Source organism: Melopsittacus undulatus, chromosome 15, assembly GCF_012275295.1.
Source record: "Melopsittacus undulatus isolate bMelUnd1 chromosome 15, bMelUnd1.mat.Z, whole genome shotgun sequence".
Taxonomy (NCBI): domain Eukaryota; kingdom Metazoa; phylum Chordata; class Aves; order Psittaciformes; family Psittaculidae; genus Melopsittacus; species Melopsittacus undulatus.
The window spans coordinates 4905840-4924557 of record NC_047541.1 but is presented as its reverse complement, the minus strand read 5'-3'; the positions used below and the strand labels follow the sequence as shown (position 1 = coordinate 4924557).

Here is an 18718-nt window from a genome sequence, read left to right as displayed (position 1 = left end):
TCACTTAGGGAAAAGAAGCTGATGAGGAAATGTAAGTACCCTCCACTAAGCCAGAGGCATGGAGAAGCTCTGCCTGCAGTAGGTGTGTCTGTAGTGAGGGGGGTCCCATCACTGCAGTCAATGGGCTGATCAATAGCTGGTCCATTAATTTCTCCCCATCTCCTGTGTTTCTAGAACAGATGAAAAGAGAATCATTACTCTGGTACATCAAAGGTTGGCTGCAAAGTGATTAGTCTTAACTTTAAACCCTGTGTCCCTTCAGTGAGTTCCCTACAGAGGCAGGTGTAGAAGACATCACAGGAACGGCTGTGGAGGAGGATGAGGATGAAGAAGATGAAGGGGAAGAGGAGGAGGACGTGGTGGAAGACCGTGATTACTATTACGATAGCTACAAAGTGGATGATTACAACGAGGAGACCCCCACAGAGCCAAGCAATGACAAAGCTGCTCCTGAAAAAGAAGTCAGCAGTGACATGAAATGTAAGAGATGCTCCAGCCTGCAGGCCTGTGGCTTCCCTCAGAGTCATCTCCTTGATGACAGGTTCTTGATCAAGTCACTAAATGCCACTTGGAGATTGTATTTACCAGATGAGTTAGCAGACAGAGGAGAAACTGATGAGGCTTGTGTTTCAGGTGTTGAAATGAACCCTCTAGAGCACGGGCCATATGTTTGCAGGTAAACAGGAGTTCTGCTGGCAGAAAGTGTGGTGTTTGGCACATTGAGCAAATGAAGGTGCAGTTTTGGGTCAGAAAAACCATACCTGCATAGGCTGCTTTTTGGAAAATCCTAGGCATTTTGGGTACACTCTGAATGTAAAATCCTGGTTTAGGGCCATTATTTTGGATTTGGTGGATTATTAGGCACAAGTTCTTCCCTGTGAGGGTGCTGAGGCGCTGGCACAGGGTGCCCAGAGGAGCTGTGGCTGCCCCATCCCTGGCAGTGCTCAAGGCCAGGTTGGACACAGGGGCTTGGAGCAGCTGCTCCAGTGGGAGGGGTCCCTGCCTGTGGCAGGGGTTGGAGCTGGGTGAGCTTTAAGGTCCCTTCGAACCCAAACCAGGCTGGGATTCTGTGTTTCAACACCAGTTTACAAAAGGAAACTAAAAGCAGTGGGCCATATTCTGCCCAGGTGGCATAAAGGTGCTTCCTGGCTGTTTAAGAGGAGCATATTTGCTGCTGCCTTTACATAAACCCTTCTCTCCCCTGCAAGAAAGTCAGCCAGCACAATTGGCCTGCTTTTATTGCATGGGTGACACAGGCTTTCTGCAGTAACATTATATACTGTGCTTAAGTGGTAGGTGCCACTGCAGAGGGCATCTGCTGGTTGTGTCGTGCCTCAGTGTTAGATGCTGTCCTCTCCTTTGCGTGTAGAAGTGTCTGCAGAGGAAGGGGGAGGGGAGAGGGAATGAAATTCAATTAGCTCCAGATCACTGAATCCTTGCCAGCACTTCTTGCATCTTCCTGGTCCAATGCCAGCATGCTGCAGATAATTTTACTTGCTGAGACAAGGCTTAGCTCATATATGTACAGGACTGGTACAGATCTGGTGTTGAAACAGCCTTGGAACCATCTGATTGGGGTGTCTGGTTTGGGGGTCCAACAGTCTTCTTTTTTCCCCCAAAGTACCATGAACAGTTGCTAAATCACACGCTGTATCTGTTCTCTTGCCTCAGAATAACCCAGTTCTGTGCCTGCTCATTGTGAAGCAGCCCACATACTGTGGCTACCTGGAGTTTCAATGTTTAACATATAGATGTTTCCAAACTGGAAAACCTAACAGCTGAGATTGCCTTGCTGATCACGTTCCTTGTGCTTAGCCTGCCTTTTTGCTTGCTCTTACACCTCACCTTTAAGACGTGGAGTGGCTATCCAGGCAGAATGCAGCCAACAGGACATGTTGGGATGCTTTAAGCAGCCCTAATGGGTTTTCCTTCCATCATGTTGGTTTTATCTTTCCATCATGCTGGGATGCCCGAGGCATAACACTGACATCAGCCAAACAGATCCTTGCTGTTTCAGCCTCTAGCTAAGGAGAAATCCCTCCTGCACATGAGAGTTCCACACTGGGTAACCTGGTGCTTCAAAGCACCACATAGAGGCACCTCCCCAGATAACAAACCTTGGGGTGAATGCTTTTGCAGTGTTGAATATCCCCCTCCAATAGTGACAGGAGCCCTTTGGCAGGTGAAGGTCTCAAGCAGAGCCACCACCGTGTTGCATGAAGTGCTCAGCAGGGCTTGTGCTCACGTTCTAACCCGTCTCCACACAGCTGTCTGCTCCCAGGAGGCGATGACAGGGCCCTGCCAGGCTGTGATGCCTCGTTGGTACTTCGACCCTAACAAGAGAAAATGCATTCGCTTTATATATGGAGGCTGCGGAGGCAACAGGAACAATTTTGAGTCAGAGGAGTATTGTATGGCTGTGTGTAAAAAGATGAGTAAGTCCTGCCTCCCACTGGCCCTTTTGCAGCTAGCCACTGTCTGTCTGGCGTTTGGTGTCTCCTCCTCCTTGCCTAGGTCAAGAGAGGACACGTGTGTAGCTTTATCCTCTTGGTCCCACTGTCTGCAGCAGTTCTGTCTGTCCTTTTGCAGCAGTCTCCTCTTGTCTCTGCTTCTCCGAGTCTTTAGGGTGGGCTTTCCTAGGGAAAGTGGCTCTGGATGTATGGTGTCTGTGCTCTCCGTTGGCTTGCGGCTCTTACTAAGGGTGTAGTTGTCCTCTTCCAGATCTATAGCAGGGATTAGGGGCTGTCTCTCTTGGGAAAAGGCATAGCTTTTCTGTTTGCTTTTATTCCAAAGGTATGGAAGGAAGCACTTGCCCCAGTGGTGTTCCATCCATATGTTTGGTCCATCCTGAAGAGTAGGCTGCTCCTCGCTGCTCTCCCAGTAGTAGACACTTTCTTGCTGTTGTATTTTGGGAAGGTATTGGAGAAGTAGCATGGAATTCAGATTCCCACTTTCAGCTTGGTTTGAAATATGAATCATGCCTCAATCCCAGTGTTTCTGAGAGCTTGAGGTTTTTGGCACCGGTTTCCAGCGGCTTTTATGTCAGATGATAAAACTACCAAAAACCATTTTAACCTCCTTATTAATCTTATTGTTGAACTCCAGCACTTCCACTTCAGCTCCCATAAAAGCCTTTTGAAAGGCTTTTTGTGTTATCTGGGGCTTGGCAGTCTGACTCCACAGCCATAATCCTGTTTACAGAATGGGCTCCATGCAAGTGCTTTAGATTGGGCTGATCTCACCCAGGCGGTGAAATAAAAGATGTGGATATCAGGGGCTTTTTGTCTGAAACTTTGTCCTGTAACAGAGGGATTTGGGCTGGAAAGAGGCTTCTCTGTGTCCAAGCCTGGTTCAGGAATGCCATGAGCCGGCCCAGAATGTGGTACCGATCTCATGGTGTCCCTTGCTCGCAATTGGAATGCCCGTGTGATATGGTGCTGTTATTTCAGTTATCCTTTCCCATTTTCTTCACTCTTCCTTCCCTAGTTAGAGTCAAGGTTGGTGGATTCAGGTGCATCTAGACTGTATGCCAGGTAATCCTTCTCCTCAAGCATTCAATGACATGTTGGAGGGCTTTTCCCACCCAAATAACTAATGTGGTTCCCTTTTCTGCCCTCCTTCTGCTGAAAGGCAGCGATGGAGAGCATCCTGTTTGCCATAGATCCGTTGGGAAAGGGCTTTGGGATGTGTAGCTTCTAAAACCGAGCATAGAAACGTGGTTCAGCATTTCCTGAACTGCGGTTTCTGGAGTACAGAGCCCCCGTTGTGGAGTTTGCCTTGTGGATTATTGGATAATGCTTGGAATTATCAGCTCTGAAATTGTGTTTCTCCCCTTGTCAAAATTGAATGTCTTAAAAGATACCAACAGTCCAGTTTATTGGATGAGCCAACTTGTCACACTGAGCCTCCTTCTGTTGCTGTCTTGTCTAATATCATTGCCTGTTAGTCCTGCATGGTGCATCTGGTAGGGAAGGTAGGTTTGAAGTGTCAAATCTTATGTAGTGTTTTGTGCAGACTTATTTTTAAGCTCCCTGATCATATTAATGGTGTCTGGAGCCAGCTTGTCAGCAAACTGCTAATGCACAAAATGCCATTTAAACTCCCCAAAGCTAATGTGAAAGGGAAGAGAGAACAAGTTCTTTATTCTGCAGTCCAAGTCCTTCTGTTGCTGGAGCTGAATAATGCTCATCCCAGAACTACTGGGAGGACCGGTTGCCACAGTGCATTACCGGTGATGATGGAACTAACTGGTGATGTGCAGTAAATGGGCAGCTGAATGATACCAAACTGGACTGCTGGTAGGTGGTGGTTCAGTAAACTCAGCCTGGCAGATTGTTAATGGTGCAGGAATGGAGCTTCCTCTCCCTGCCCGTCCTTTGCCATCCAGGATCATGGGATTCGGCACCACCACTTATCCTGACCCTCTCTTTGCAGTGCCAACTGATGATGTGGATGTCTACTTTGAGACCCCAGCTGATGACAATGAACATGCCCGCTTCCAGAAGGCAAAGGAGCAGCTGGAGGTCAGGCACCACAACCGTATGGACCGGGTGAGCATCTAGCTTTGGTCCTTTATCAGCTGTATTTGGATACATTGATGGTGCACTGGTGATGATGGACTCCATGCACTTTCATGTGTCTTGCAATATGGCAGTTAGATTCACATTTCCTTAGAGTTTTGGGAGAAGGGAATCAATAGCGACACTTGGCTTGCAGCTGAGTGGGTTGAAGTGCTAGGCTTAAACCCCCCTGCAGCTCTGTTTTCCTAGCCAGGCTGTACAGGGATCTGCGTGCAAAGGCAAATAAGCTCGCAAAGATCAGGTGTTGATTTAGGATCTGTCCTTTTCTTGTCCAGGTGAAAAAGGAATGGGAGGAAGCAGAACACCAAGCTGTCAATCTGCCCAAGGCTGAAAGGCAGACTCTCATTCAGGTAAGAGCTGAAGGACATAAAGATGGAAGTTACTGGTGCTTGGCTGCCTTCTTCTCCATAAATGAGAGCTCAAAGCCAGCGGGCAGCTGAGATGGAAGAACAGCTTTCCTGTTCTGTCAGCAGCTGCCTTGTAGAGCAGATTTGATTCAAACGCATGCTTTGTTCTTAAAGCTGGAGATGAGCTGATGCTGTGCCAGGTCCTTCCCTAAACCCAGCAGTAAGAAGCTGTCTCACCCCTCAAGCGCAGCGACACCAGAGCCAAATGGTAACTTCAGCCTTTTGGCCTGTTCCCCACTAACCAGGGGCCTCAGAGCCCCAGTTCACGTTGGCCCTGACTCTCTGGACACACATTTCCTGTTTGGGCAGACTTAGTGAAAACCACTTAGCCAGCAGATAAAGCTGGTTTGCTGCCAAAGTGCCAATCTTCTGCCTTATGAGGAATGTTCAGTTAGACTGCGAAGTTAATCAGGGATATTCTCAGTATGGGATTGCTGGGGGCAGGCTCTTCTGGCAGGGACAACTGTGTGAAGTTCCCTCAAAGTGATATCCATCTGAAGTGACCGATCCTGCTTTGGATTTCAGCCTGGAACAGTTCTATCTCTAGATTTTAACACAAGCCACTGTTTGGAAATAGGGGCAGGTCTGAAAGAGTTTGTCATCATCTCTGTTGAAACATAACAATGCTTAATGGGCTTCTCTGGTTCATTTGGAGATGTGGGTTATGACCTTTCTAATAGGCTATATAGAGGTTGGTCTGAAGGAGGACTGGTGAAGCATCCCCTGCGTGTGATACCTTTGTGAACTTCTGCAAGTTCAGGTTATTGCCTCTATGCTGAAGGGATCAATCCTGTTCCCATATTGCAAGATCAAGGGAAAGAGTTAATATTAAGTCATAAGTTCAACACAGGTGGATCTCCCAACCTGAGCTTTAGCTGCAAGGCCACATACCTCCTTCAGACCTCAGAAATGCCTTGTGAAGGCAGTTTGGAAGGCAAATAGTCACTGTGGAATGTGCAAAGATGAAATCTGCATCAACAGTTCACAGTGCCCTTCTCCTGTGCCATGAATACCTAGGACAGGCAGTGTGACAGGCTCCCTTTGTTCCCAGCACCAGTGAGAATAGGTGACCCTGATGCCTGCAGCGCCTTTCATGCCCTTTCTTTGTTGCAGCACTTCCAGGCAATGGTGAAATCCCTGGAGAAGGAGGCAGCGAGCGAGAAGCAGCAGCTGGTGGAGACTCACCTGGCTCGTGTGGAAGCGATGCTGAACGATCGCCGCCGCATCGCCCTGGAGAACTACCTGGCAGCCCTGCAGGCTGACCCACCACGGGTGAGTTCCCTTGCAGGTGTGAGGTGAGAACAAGGCAGAAGCTGGGAATAGGGTCTGTAAAGCTTCCTCCAGCAGGGCCGTTTGTGCAGGCTTAGTCCAGACAGACTCCTCCTTTCTGCCTGGGTAAGAAACCCACCGCTTTGTTTGGTGTTTGTAAGGCACAATAGCTCTAACAGAGTTAACATAAAAGAAAATGGGTGTTTTCTCAAGGGCTGTAAATTGGCTCCAATGGATCCAAACTCTTCCCCTCCTCCCATCCCACAGCCCCACCGCATCCTGCAAGCTCTGAAGCGCTATGTGCGTGCTGAGAACAAGGACCGGCTGCACACCATCCGCCACTACCAGCACGTCCTGGCAGTTGACCCAGAAAAGGCTGCACAGATGAAATCTCAGGTATAAGAACGTTTCTATCAAGGGAGGCATTGTTAGCCAGGCCTGGTTGTCAGAGGATCTGTGCGTTTGCTGGGTGCTATAGCAACTTCTCATTCTTGTGCAGAGATCTTTGTGTCATCGTATGATGTCTGTACAAGTTTCCTCAGTGCTCAGAATGGGAATCCGGGTGTATACAGGAATGATTGTTGGTGACAAGGACGAGTCTTGGGGGTTAGAACTAGTTTGGTATCATTTTTATGTTTTCCTTTTGTCAAACACCAATGTATTTGCTGGGGACTTGGTCATCCTTGAACCTGCCTCGCTTCTTCCAGTACCTCATGTCTATGTGTTGCTTTCATCAGGCTTCTTCTTCACATGCCTGTGTTTTGGGTTTGTGGGAATCTTTTATGCCTCTGCAGAGTTGCTGCCTTGATTCCAAAGCATAATACATAACCCTTGCCAAGCCCTTCATCGTCATTGTTGGCTATAATAGAAAGCCTATTTTTGATGAGTTTATTTTGTGCTGTTGCAATACATTTTACTCCTGAAGAGCCAGAAAGTCATTTTCTTTGTGCTGGGTAGTGTCTGTGAATCTGCTGCTTCAAGTGGATGGCAAACCTGGCCATTGGTACTTGCAAGAGGAGCTGCAGATATTCCACAAGTCCTTTGAATCACATCCTGGCACTTGGTTTTCACAACCCACCTTCAAAAAGGTGGAAGATGTACTGAAAGGCCTAAGTAAGAGTCAAGAATGTCCAGTTAATGTTAAACAGATGTGCTCATAAGGGTATGACCGTTCACAAGGTCAGAGAGTAGCAGAGAGCACTGCCTGGGTCCAGTTGCAGCTTCAGGAATGTAACCTGTGTAATGCCTGAAAGATGTGCCAGAATAGAAGAGAATGGAGAGCTGCAAGCAGACAAGGCAGTGGAACTCATCCAAATGGGAAGAGAGAGGAAAAAAATACCTCATTACTTGGCTTTATAACCAGTGCATGGAAATACCATGGTTTAAGAGCAAGACAGGGACTGGAGCCTGTTGCTGTCACCTCTAGTGAGGTGTAGAGTCATGTTGCAGCGATTCTGTAGAAGCAAAGCTCACCCTTGCAGGTGTCCTGGTGCTTTCCTGTTATTCCTGGGTGCTATCAGTGTACCTTCAGCCCTTGTCCCTCGGGTTATCTGCCACCGCTGCTCTGCTTGCCAAGCTGCCCATCCTGGTGGTATTTACAAGGTGCTGTTTGCCTTGTGGTGCAGCATACGTGATTGCTGTTTTCAGAGGCAGCTTAGCATAGCAAGCACATCCCACCCTGACCCTTTGTTCTGGTGCTGCCAAAGCCCAGGAGAGCCCATGTGAACTGTGTTCTTAAGCTAAAACCTAAACAGTCCTTAATTCATTCTGAAGGCTGCAGTGTCAACAGATCGACAGGGGAGGGATGTGGGTGGGACAGTTCAATTTCCATTCCCTTTGCTTTTCAGAGGCCCTTTAAGCACCTCGATCGATTCCCTTGATTGACAAGCTGCCACATGTAAAATTAAATTGCTTTCATCCTTGCTCTTAAAGGTCAGGCACACGTCAGACTGTAAAACAGGTCCTTTCCACTCCTTTATTTCAGCCTTAGGTTGGCCAGATAACATGGGTTTCGTTGTCTATGGGATCCCTGATTATGCAGCACCCTCTTCAGGTCAGGCTTGACTTCACCAGCGAATTAAATGTGCTGGGGAAGAGCGATTTGAGGTTGCCTGCAGTTGGAATTCATTTCTCAAATGAAGGGAGAATGCTGTTGGCAGGGAGTGGGTGTAGTGGGTGTAAGACAAATGTAATGCCACCGTTGTTCTGAAAGGCACCTTTGTTCTGCAACCAGAGTTGATAAATAATATTGTCTATTCCCTTTGTGTGTATCTCTTCTAGTAGTCAGGAATGATAATCCATTTAATAAAGCACTTGCTTGTAGCTGCTGCAGGAAATGAATTATGACCATGTCTGGTGTATAGGAAATACCAGCTCCAGCATTTCCAATGGAGAGCTGGTTACAACAGGAGTCAGCCACATCTCTGTCTGCTCCCAGCCTTTCCCAAAACACCAAGAGGACCATGCACAAATGATCAGTTCCAGCAGTGATGTGTTAGAGACTATCACCCAGAGAAGGGGACTAGAAGGACCCGTGTCCCATTCTGGTATCTGTGATGGCAGATCCATTACCAGTAGCAGATGTTTAATGAAACAAGTGAAGGACTGGTACCAGTCGAGTGACTGACAGTCTTTGCCTCCTCCAACACACTCTTGTACATCTGCAGGTGATGACACATCTCCATGTGATTGAGGAGCGGATGAATCAAAGCTTGTCTCTGCTCTACAAGGTGCCATATGTGGCTGAAGAAATCCAGGATGAGATTGGTGAGTGTCTCTCTGCCAGCTCAGCTCATCACTGTGTTAGACAAGCTTTCAGAGCAAGCTCCAAAAAGATGGCTAGCTCCTTTGAGGGGATGCCCTCAACAACAGGCTTAGGCTTAGGTACCACAGGGCAGATACTCTCAGGGTTTTAGATGCATAGAATCACAGAATGGGATTAGGTTAGAAGGGACCTTAAAGCTCATCCAATTCCAGCACCTGTCACAGGTAGGGACACTTTGCACTGGAGCAGCTGCTCCAAGTCCCTGTGTCCAACCTGGCCTTGAGCACTGCCAGGGATGGGGCAGCCACAGCTTCTCTGGGCACCCTGTGCCAGCGCCTCAGCACCCTCACAGGGAACAGCTTGTGCCTAAGAGCTCAGCTCAGTCTCCACTCAGGCAGGTTCAAGCCATTCCCCGTGGCCTGTCCCTACAGGTCCCTGTGCAAAGCCCCTTTCCAGGTTTCCTGCAGCCCCTTTAGGCACCGGAGCTGCTCTCAGGTCTCCCCTTCAGGAGCCTTCTCTTCTCTAGCCCAGCTCTCTCAGCCTGGCTCCAGAGCAGAGCTGCTCCAGCCCTCACAGCATCTCCATGGTCTCCTCTGGACTTGCTGGAGCAACACATCCAGAGCAGCTTGTACCTAAGAACTTCCACTGTCGGCATCAAGAAAAGCCAGCAGCATTCCAAATAGCAAGGTCGTCTCTCAAAAGGAGATGAAAAAGATCCATAAAAACAGGCAGATGCTTTCCTGCTCTATAGTTTAATCCCATCTTGCCAAAGCCTTTTGCCACATCAAACCCCTTGGTATTTGTATGTATTTCTAGGCGATACCTTTACTTGAGCATTCCAGATGAGACTTGGGAGAGCATGCAAGATAACCTGGCAGCCCTCAGCAGCATTCCCTGCAGCCCTGCCCCAGCTCTGTTCAAGCCATCTGCCCCTTCCTGTCCCTGCCAGGCTTCCTGCAGTCTGTGTAACGTTTCCTTGTACTCCTTTCAGATGAGCTGCTTCAGGAGCAGCGTGCAGACATGGATCAGTTCACATCCTCCATTTCGGAATCCCAGGTGGATGTCAGAGTGAGCTCGGAGGAGAGTGAAGAGATTCCCCTGGAGGGCAAACCCTTCCGTCCATTCCAGGTGAAAACCTTCCCAGCCGTGCCTGAAAGTGAAGGTATGTGGAACTGGAAACTGGCTTTACACATTCTCCTTGGTGGAACAGGAGGCTCCATCCCTTTGGGTGATCCAAGAGGAAAGCAGCTGCCCCTGGAAAGAGGCAGTGCCACTTGTCATCCACACTGAGCTTCTCTCTTGGTTTTCCCATTCTTCTCTTGGCAGAGCTGGTTTATCTCTTCCCATTCCGCCTGCGTGGCTCGACTCTGCAATGACTTTTCAGGCTGGAAGCAAATTGCTCTCATGTTATATGAAGTCTTTGTGCCCTGTTGAAGGGCTGCAGGAGCTCTCTTGCTTTAAAGCTGTATTTTATTATAGGGTTGGGTGTTGACAGCTGGTGTGTGTGTGTGTTGACTTTGTAAATGCTTGGACAGAGTCCTGAGCCGAAAGAAGGCTGAGGGCTAAAAGCTTTTCCCAGGCTCTGAGTCAGAAATCATGCACAAGCCTTTTCCTTTCTCTCTTAATCTCCTTTCTCTGCTATTTTTGTTTTTGTTTTCCCTCCTGCTAGATCCTCAGACGGATTTGTACCACCCAATGAAAAAAGGTTGGTTCTAAGCTGCTCCCTCACAGTGCTTTCAATCACACTCCTACCTTCTCAGTGTGTCTGATAGCTCCATGTTAGTTCCATACTCACCTTGATTTTCATTTCCCTGCTCTCATTTAGATCAGTAACTTTCAGCTGTGCTTGTTTAGGCCTAGTGTTAAAGATACGAGCTAGTCTGAGCATCTCATTGAGTGCGTGTGTTCCTCCCTGCCAGGCTCACAAGGTGTCTTGGAATAGCTTTTTTGCCCTCAAGAAACCTAGCAGGCTGCCTGCAGCATCTCAGTTGGGCACTGGGGAAAACAAAGCTCACTGTGGTGATGGAAAAGAGTCTGGAGGCTCCTGTTCCTGCTGTGGAATCCATCCTTGCTGACAGCACTAAACTAGGAACCAGTGCCACAGCAGACATGGGTTGTGTTTCCTGGCTAAGTGTCCTCATAGGTACCATAGAGTGCAGCTAATCTGGGACATGTGAATTAGGAGATTCCTTCTTTGTGGTCTCCTCAACATCCCCTTTCCACTCATAGCATCTCTCCATACTGGTAATGTCCTGTGTGATTATCCATGGCTGATCTGCTACCACAGATCTCATTCCCAAAGTGGAAATTGCAGGCTAATTGCTAAGATGCTCTTGCAGAGCAGTGATGGGTGTGCTGTGTGTGGGAAGCAAACCCAGCATTTTAATGTGCCTTTGGTTACAAACACATTGTGCAGAATCTCAAAGGGAGAGCAAAGGGATTTTGCTAATAACATTGAAAATGAACACAGGTAGTTTTGTAACATGGTGAAGGCCAGAAAGCTCGGAACTGTTGTCATCATCAGCCTTTCGCTACTGATGTAAGTCACCTTCATCCCTCGTGTGGAGCAGCATACAGCTGATTCAGTGCACTGACTGCTCTGGAAGGAATTAGGATAGCCTTTAGTTTGATTATTCCCCTTTGGACAAGTGCTTTGTTGGCTTCAAGGTGATCAGTATAGGCTGGTGCTCCCCATTTCCTAGAATCATGGCATGCTTTGGGTTGGAAAGGACCTTAAAGCTCATCCGCATCCAACCCCCTGCCACAGGCAGGGACACTCCCACTAGAGCATCTTACTCCAAGCCCCATAGGAGAGTTTGTGATGACTTAGGGACAGATATATCTGCACTTGTTCCCTATCTCTACATTGCATTTCAGGAGGGCTGCTAGGGAGGTTTGTGGGGGATGTTGTGCCTGTGTGTGGGTTTCTTTCCCCTGGGAAGTATTGAATCTAAACTGTGCCTTTGAGCTACATAGAACTGGGTCTGTTATTTGGTACAGCACACCGTGACAAATAGCAAAGCTTAGAGCTCCCAGCCCTGGAGACTGCTGCATTGGCTCCTGAGGATTGACTAAAGCAGCCATAGGCCAAAAGCTGACACAGTAGTTCTCTAAAAGTTATTTGTGGCTGGTCTCTCCAGAGAATGCCCATCATTGCCTTTCACAATAACATGACCTGCTTGGGCAGCTGTGAGAAGTCAGACCAGCAGCCTTGGTCGTGTTTGGAATCTGATTACTGTCTCCAAAGACCTGGATAGGGAAAGGGGATGCACAAAACGCCTGAGATGCTTCTTTTGGGAGGAGCTGCAGTGAAACCTTGGTTTCCTTGACGTTTTCAGGCAGTAAAAACTTGCCTTGGAGCCAAGCAGCCTCTCCTTGCATCTCATCAAAGAGCACACTGCCAATTTCAGCAGTGGCTGACATAATGTCTTAGGCAAGCTGCAAGCTCAGCAGCTTGTGGAGAGGTGTATGCAGTCACTAGCAAGGTGTTAAGTGCTGTAGCAGTATTGCCCCCACCTCATGCTCTGCATTGGAGAGACCCTGCTGTAGGTTTGAGGCTTTGCTGTCCTGCTTTTGCATTAGGGAGGTCTAGGTGTTGTGAAGGGCGTTGTGTTGTCCCTGCAGCTAATGGGAACTAGGCTCTCTCCTGATGTGCTGCGTTATGTTAGGTCTTTGTATCTTGCATCAGACTCTTCTCTTATTGATCCAATCTATTTATAAACCCTTCAGATCCAAACAGTTTATGCAGAGCAGCCGCCTCCTGTTAATTGATATTCCTCTCTTGATCCTATGCTAGTTTCAGGCTAGAAATGGGCGAGTGATGTTCTGGTACAAAGGCTGGCGTAGCTCTGAGCTCCTCCCTTGCCCTGGGATTTATTGTTTCTGGGCTTGTGCCAGAGAAGGGACAGCAGCTCATTACAGAGCTGGGTGACCTTGACATTCCCATTCCCCAGGCGCTTGCTGATGCGCTTGGTTGCAGAAGAATGGGTGCCAGCATTCCCTATGTGCTATCCCAGCACGGAGATGCGTGCCTCCAGCCACGGGGTCACAGTGAGGTGGTGCTGACCCCAAGGGACATCTGCAGAAAGGAACTGCTCGCTCACACTTTAACACTTAAGCCTTGAGCCTTCTAACAGCAGCACTTAGCGGTAGATGGTATTTGTGGATTGACACCTCAGCCTGGTTTTGGTGAGTCTTGTCTGCTCCTCTCATTGCCACCTCATTCCCACTCATTAACAGAACCCCCTCCTCCCCAGTCACTTGTCACTGTAGCATAGCTTCCCTTCTGACACAACAGCATGAAGACAGGTTAATAATCAGCGGTCCATGTGGTTAAACCCATTAGCCATGGCAGCTCTACAGAGAGTAGGTAACCCTTCCCAAAGTCACCGAGTAATGGTCTGTGCCTTGCTCTTCTGGTGCAGGTTCTGGCATGACTGAGCTGGATGGGCTGATCGGTGCTGAAGAGAAGGTGATTAACAGCAAGAAGAAAGTGGATGAAAATGTGGTGAGCCCTCCACCTTTGTGCTGTAAAGCTGGGATTGCTGGGGACACTGATTAATAGCAGCGGCTGGTTTCCATGCTTACAGAATGTCACTGCATTCCTTATCCATATGGTGTGGGGGAGTCAGTTTTCTGACTGTTGTAGGCTCTTAATACTGCTTAGCACCAGAAGGGTGGGAGGGTGAGGGAAGGAAAGAGATCCAGATCTCTGGCAGTCTGAGCTGGAGAGTGGTCTGATTGAGTAGCTGCTTTCCCAAGCAAAGACCCTCTGTATGGCTTGATTGGAGCTAGGTCTGACCACACCGTGTGATCCAGCTCTCTTCCCACCTATTTCTCATGGCAAGAAAGACCCTGCTGCCTTCTGAAGGGGTGCAAGCCAGTTGGTATTATCTCCATCTACAGTGTACAGCATTCATGAGGTTCTGGTGGCAGCCTTGCCTCAGTTCCCTGGGTTAAAACCCCAATGCAGTTGACTTTTGAGAATTTCAGTATTGTTATTATAAAATCACAGAATGGTTTGGGTTGGAAAGGACCTTACAATCATGTAGTTCTGACCCCCCCAAAAAGGGGGTTTTTAAAGCCACAGGTTAGATCTTCCACAGCAGAAGTGCTGTGTCCAAAGCTGGGTTTTCAGTTGGGCCTTTAGTTTGAGGTAGCTTGGATGTCCAGATGGCTGCAGTACTCACTTTAGACGTTGGAGAACAGTTGAGGGATGGTTCTGAGTCTTCGCTAGTCTTCATTAAAGGTCTCTTGCATGCCTCCATATCCCTTCTGTCTTGTATGGCTCCCTTCATAAAGCACTTCTGTGGCTGTTCTCAGGTCATCGATGAAACCCTGGATGTGAAGGAGATGATTTTCAATGCAGAGCGTGTCGGTGGGCTGGTGGACGAGCCGGTACGTATGTGACCCCGAGTGCACGATGGGCAGGCTCCTAAAGCTGAGGTTTGGTTCCTGTCTGGTGCTGAATTTGGGGTTTGGTGCCTTGAAACTGCTCTTGGGAGGTCACACAGCACCTGCTTTGCTGTGTAGTGGTGTGAGCAGTAAATACACGTTAGAACCTGACCTGTCTCTTGTGGGATGGGGAAGCTGTGTGGGTCACTGCCTGAGCAGAGGAACAAGTTTGTGTTGGTTATCCTTTTGGTGAAGTATTTAGAGGTGAGATAATTTACCCTGTCCAGTGTAATCAGTCGTGTCTTGATACCACAGATGGTTAAAGAGCTTTTGGGTCTTTCTGCTGCCTTTTTGGTTTAGCAGCACATCTTCCTCACTGCTCTTCCTCCACTTTCTCCCTTGTTCTCTTCCCTCCAGGATAATGACAACTCCCTCCGTGATGACTTCAGTTTCAGCAGCAGTGCCCTCATTGGCCTTTTGGTGATTGCTGTTGCCATAGCTACTGTTATAGTCATCAGCTTGGTGATGCTGAGGAAGAGGCAGTATGGGACCATCAGCCATGGGATTGTGGAGGTGAGAAACGACTCCTGCTCCATAACTGAGGAAGAAAATAGTCAGCATGGAATCACATGTTGTGTGTAGGGGGTGAAGATGGCAGGAGCTGCCAAGCCATCAGCAGCTCCACTCCTAGCTAGATAGGGCTTAACTCTGTAGATGCTGACACATTCATCACTGATGTATTAGCGTGCAGGTGTCGGTCATCATCGTGCCATGGTGGGATCTGTCACTTCACAGCTGTATTCCCGGATCACAAGGAATTCAATTAGGTTTCCCTGCCTGGCTCAGGGTAGGATTTAGCAGTAAATAGGCTTTTCAGGCAACATCTTTAGCAGGGGAGTAAGTCAGTCAATCGGTAGCAATTTGTCCTCCCGACTAATGTAACAGCTATTAAGATGGAGCGAGGTTCCTCCTCCTTCCTTCTGCTCCCAACATGCACATTTCTAATGATGACTTAATGGAGTCTGGAGAAAGCTGCTTTTCCCCCTTGCCCAACTGATGCAGGAAATCATAATGACCTCTCTAATGAGAGAAGCAGGTCCCACACTTGTAACATTGGCTCACTTAGGAAGAGCTTTGTGCAGAGCATCTCCAGATAGGCAAGAGCAGGCAGGAGGCGATAGTACCCGAACGGGGAACTCTGTTAAGCTGTTTAGGTTTTGCTGCTTGCTGTGTGTGCCCATCAGCTCTTGGTACTGTGAAATAAGGCCTTCAAGGTCCTCCTTTGAGCAGTAACCCTCTGTTCTCCCCAAAGGTTGACCCGATGCTTACCCCAGAAGAGCGGCATCTGAGCAAGATGCAGAACCACGGCTACGAGAACCCCACTTACAAATACCTGGAGCAGATGCAGATATAAAAGAGATGAAGATGCAGCAGCCCTGGCTGGGAAAGGCTCAGGGCGGAGGGCCAAAGTGGTCCAGCGTTTTGGATCAACTACTGACCAACAGTTGCTTCGAGAGGACTTCATCTTACATTCAGAACTCCTGGATCATTAAGACTATAATTACTACTGTAGAGTTGCAATTTCCATTCTTTTAAATGGGTGAAGAAATGATAATATAACACTATGATATATAAATCTCCTTAAATGGGAAAAAAATGGATCTATTGCAGATATTTGACTGAGATGTAGTTTTCTTTTTGGTTTATTTTTTGGGGTTTGTTTTTTCTTTTTAACTAATCTGGGCAATCCCAGTTCTGTTGTTCTGATGTCCGATACAAGCTCTATATATAGAAAATGGGAAACGTGGATTTTTATTTGGGATAGACCACCTGCATATTGAGGGTCCTTTGTCCCAGCCCGCCTTGTAAAAAGGAGACAGTTGTGGCTCTTGAGTCCTTTTGGCTTTTATATCTAAAAGCAGGATTTGGCTTTTCCTTTGGAGTTTTGATTCGCCAACTTAATTTCACTGGGAGTTGCAAAGAGATTAAGTTAGGGATAGGAACTGTGACACAGACGGAAGCAATTGGGAATGGAAACTAACAAAAAACCCTGATAACAAGGACAAAAAAAAAGAGAAAAAGAGAAAAAAAGAGTAAAAAAATAAAGGAGAAACCACCCCCCCCCTCCCATCCTCATATGCCAGTGGTGTGCACCCTGCTGCTTAGCAGCCTGGGCTCTAGGAATCAAAGACTCCCTGGAGGCAAGGAGTTAAAAGGCTTCTAGCATCTCTGTTTATAGTTCTTCTAGTGGAATGTTAGGACATGGTTTGTGCATCCTGGGGTCTGCACATCCCCTGCCAGAGCCAGATCTGCTCTAGAGTTGGAAGTTCCTGGGTATTGGATTGAAATCCTCCGTTCAGAACCAGTTTCCTTCAGTCCTCCCCTGGCATTAACAGCCCCTCTCGCTACTACTTTCTAATTGCCCCCTCCCCAGGTCTCCTGCCTCACCAACGTGGTAAGGAGCTGAGAGACTCACATTGTGGAGCCTTTGCATCTGCTCTGGGTGGCTTTGCCCAGCGATGACAAATCCCAGCCCCTCTGGGAGCTGATGCACGTGGAATGCGCTGGGAAGTGGGGAGGGAAGAGGGACAAGGTGCCTGCTTGAAGGGCAATGAGATGCATAGGCCCCAAGAAGACGAACAAAAAGGGGTGTCGTTCCACTCACCATCATGTCTTTGTAATGCTTGTATAGTTGGTGTTAATGCTCACGGCTTTTTTAAATCTGGAGGTTCTGGTAACCTGTGGTGTATTTTTTCTATTTTTCCTGTGATTTTTCTTTTTTTTTTTCCTTTTTCCCCTCCCCCCCTCCGTGTCTCTTCCCACTATGCACAGATTTACCTGCAAACTCCTTCGTGTGGTCTGTGGGGAATGTACAAAGTTTAAACACATCAATAAACACTTTAACTTCCAGAGTGTTTCTTCTCTTTTCTTCCGGGGCTCGTTCCATTTCCCTCTCATCCCTTGCCAAACCCATGCAGATCTTACCCGCCCCCCCCTTTATTCCCATTGCTCCAGTGTTAAGGAATGTGATGACATGGAGAACATTGAGGCGGATCCTGTTGACCTTCATGGGGAGAAGGAGGCGCGACTGAACCAGCACCGGGACTCCTGATGAGCATCATGTCCTCGCTCTGCAGGTCAGTGAGAGCTGATGGTTGTCCTCTGCTTGTCCCAATGCATCCCGAGCTCCCTGGGTGAAGGGAGCCACTGGCAAGGCCTTGGACCAAGTGGAGCCAAAGCACTCTGCAGTACCAAGCTGTTCCTCATGTGCTTCCTTAGTGAGGTTTAGGAGCGGATCCAGGTTTGACTTTCTCTTCCAGGACACCCCAAGCTCACAGCCTGTAAAGCTCTGTGTGCCATTCCCCTTCTGGTTTCTTCCTTTGAATGCAAATTCCTCTTCTCTGGTGTCCAGGGAATCGTTGCCATTGAATTGGTGGTGTAGGAAGCCAAGAGACACAATGAATCTTCCTCCCCATTGATCTGAGCAGTTCCCAATAGGTCTGAATGAAGAGGGAACATGAAGGCTTAGCCATTTGGGATAGGAATCAAGCAATCGTGTGTCCTGTTTCTCCTTAAATCCTGCCCTTGGTGTCACTGGAACTTCCACATTCTGGTTAAATTATGCAGACACCACAGGAAGCAGCAGATGCTGGCCTAGAAAGTGCCGTCTGTTGCCTTGTCACAGCTACTCGGGGAAGAGTTTGATTCTAAGCAGGGTATTGAAAGCAAAGGATGCCAGAGCTTGTCTTCCATCCAAAGCTGCAGCTCGGACTTGCACCCTCAGGTAGGATAACATGGACAGAGGCTGGGGATTGAATTCCAGAGTTGAATTTGGGAATTAGGTTTTCCCTTCACTAAATCCTGTCTGTCCTACGGAATGAATACATAGGCTGGAATCAGAGTCTGTTGGTTCCGTGCTTTGGCACAGATTGCCAAGCACTCAGGATGGGTTCTTTATGATGCATTTTGACTGCAGCTTTGGAAAAGGGATGTTGAAAAGCAGTCGCTTGAAGATGGTGCCAGATGTTACTGGGCTCTGCTGTGCAAATGAAGGGCCAGGTTGGGACAGGGCTTGGAGCAACCTGGTCTAGTGCAAGGTATCCCTGTGTGGGGATAGGATGAGCTTTAAGGTCCCTTCTAACCCAAACCAGGCCAGCCAGCACCCACCAACAGCCCAGGGGTAGGGCTTGGTGCCCCCAGGATGTGCCTTTGAACACAGAGCAAAGAGAGGTGGTCTTCAAAGCCATCTGGCTGAGCAGAGGTGTTCCATGGTGGGGCTTTTATGCTGGCAAGGGGGAGTTGTT

The 18718-nt window shown here is 48.2% G+C and overlaps 1 protein-coding gene across 3 annotated transcripts in view; it reads left to right on the top strand.

Moving 5' to 3' along the window:
• The window catches only part of APLP2 (amyloid beta precursor like protein 2), a 43070-nt gene extending 25746 nt beyond the window's left edge, over window positions 1-17324 (top strand). Inside the window, exons 6-17 of one of the 3 annotated variants that reach the window (XM_034069510.1) lie at window positions 263-480; window positions 2268-2435; window positions 4435-4550; window positions 4856-4930; window positions 6101-6259; window positions 6524-6652; window positions 8923-9022; window positions 10012-10182; window positions 13445-13524; window positions 14343-14417; window positions 14832-14987; window positions 15727-17324. In XM_034069510.1, the coding sequence (XP_033925401.1) occupies window positions 263-480; window positions 2268-2435; window positions 4435-4550; window positions 4856-4930; window positions 6101-6259; window positions 6524-6652; window positions 8923-9022; window positions 10012-10182; window positions 13445-13524; window positions 14343-14417; window positions 14832-14987; window positions 15727-15828 (1549 nt within the window). In that variant the 3' untranslated portion in view covers window positions 15829-17324. Of the gene's footprint in view, window positions 1-262; window positions 481-2267; window positions 2436-4434; window positions 4551-4855; window positions 4931-6100; window positions 6260-6523; window positions 6653-8922; window positions 9023-10011; window positions 10183-13444; window positions 13528-14342; window positions 14418-14831; window positions 14988-15726 lie in introns of all 3 variants that reach the window. The other 2 variants (XM_034069509.1, XM_034069511.1) reach the window with 2 other exon arrangements.
• The last annotated feature ends 1394 nt before the right edge of the window (window positions 17325-18718 follow it).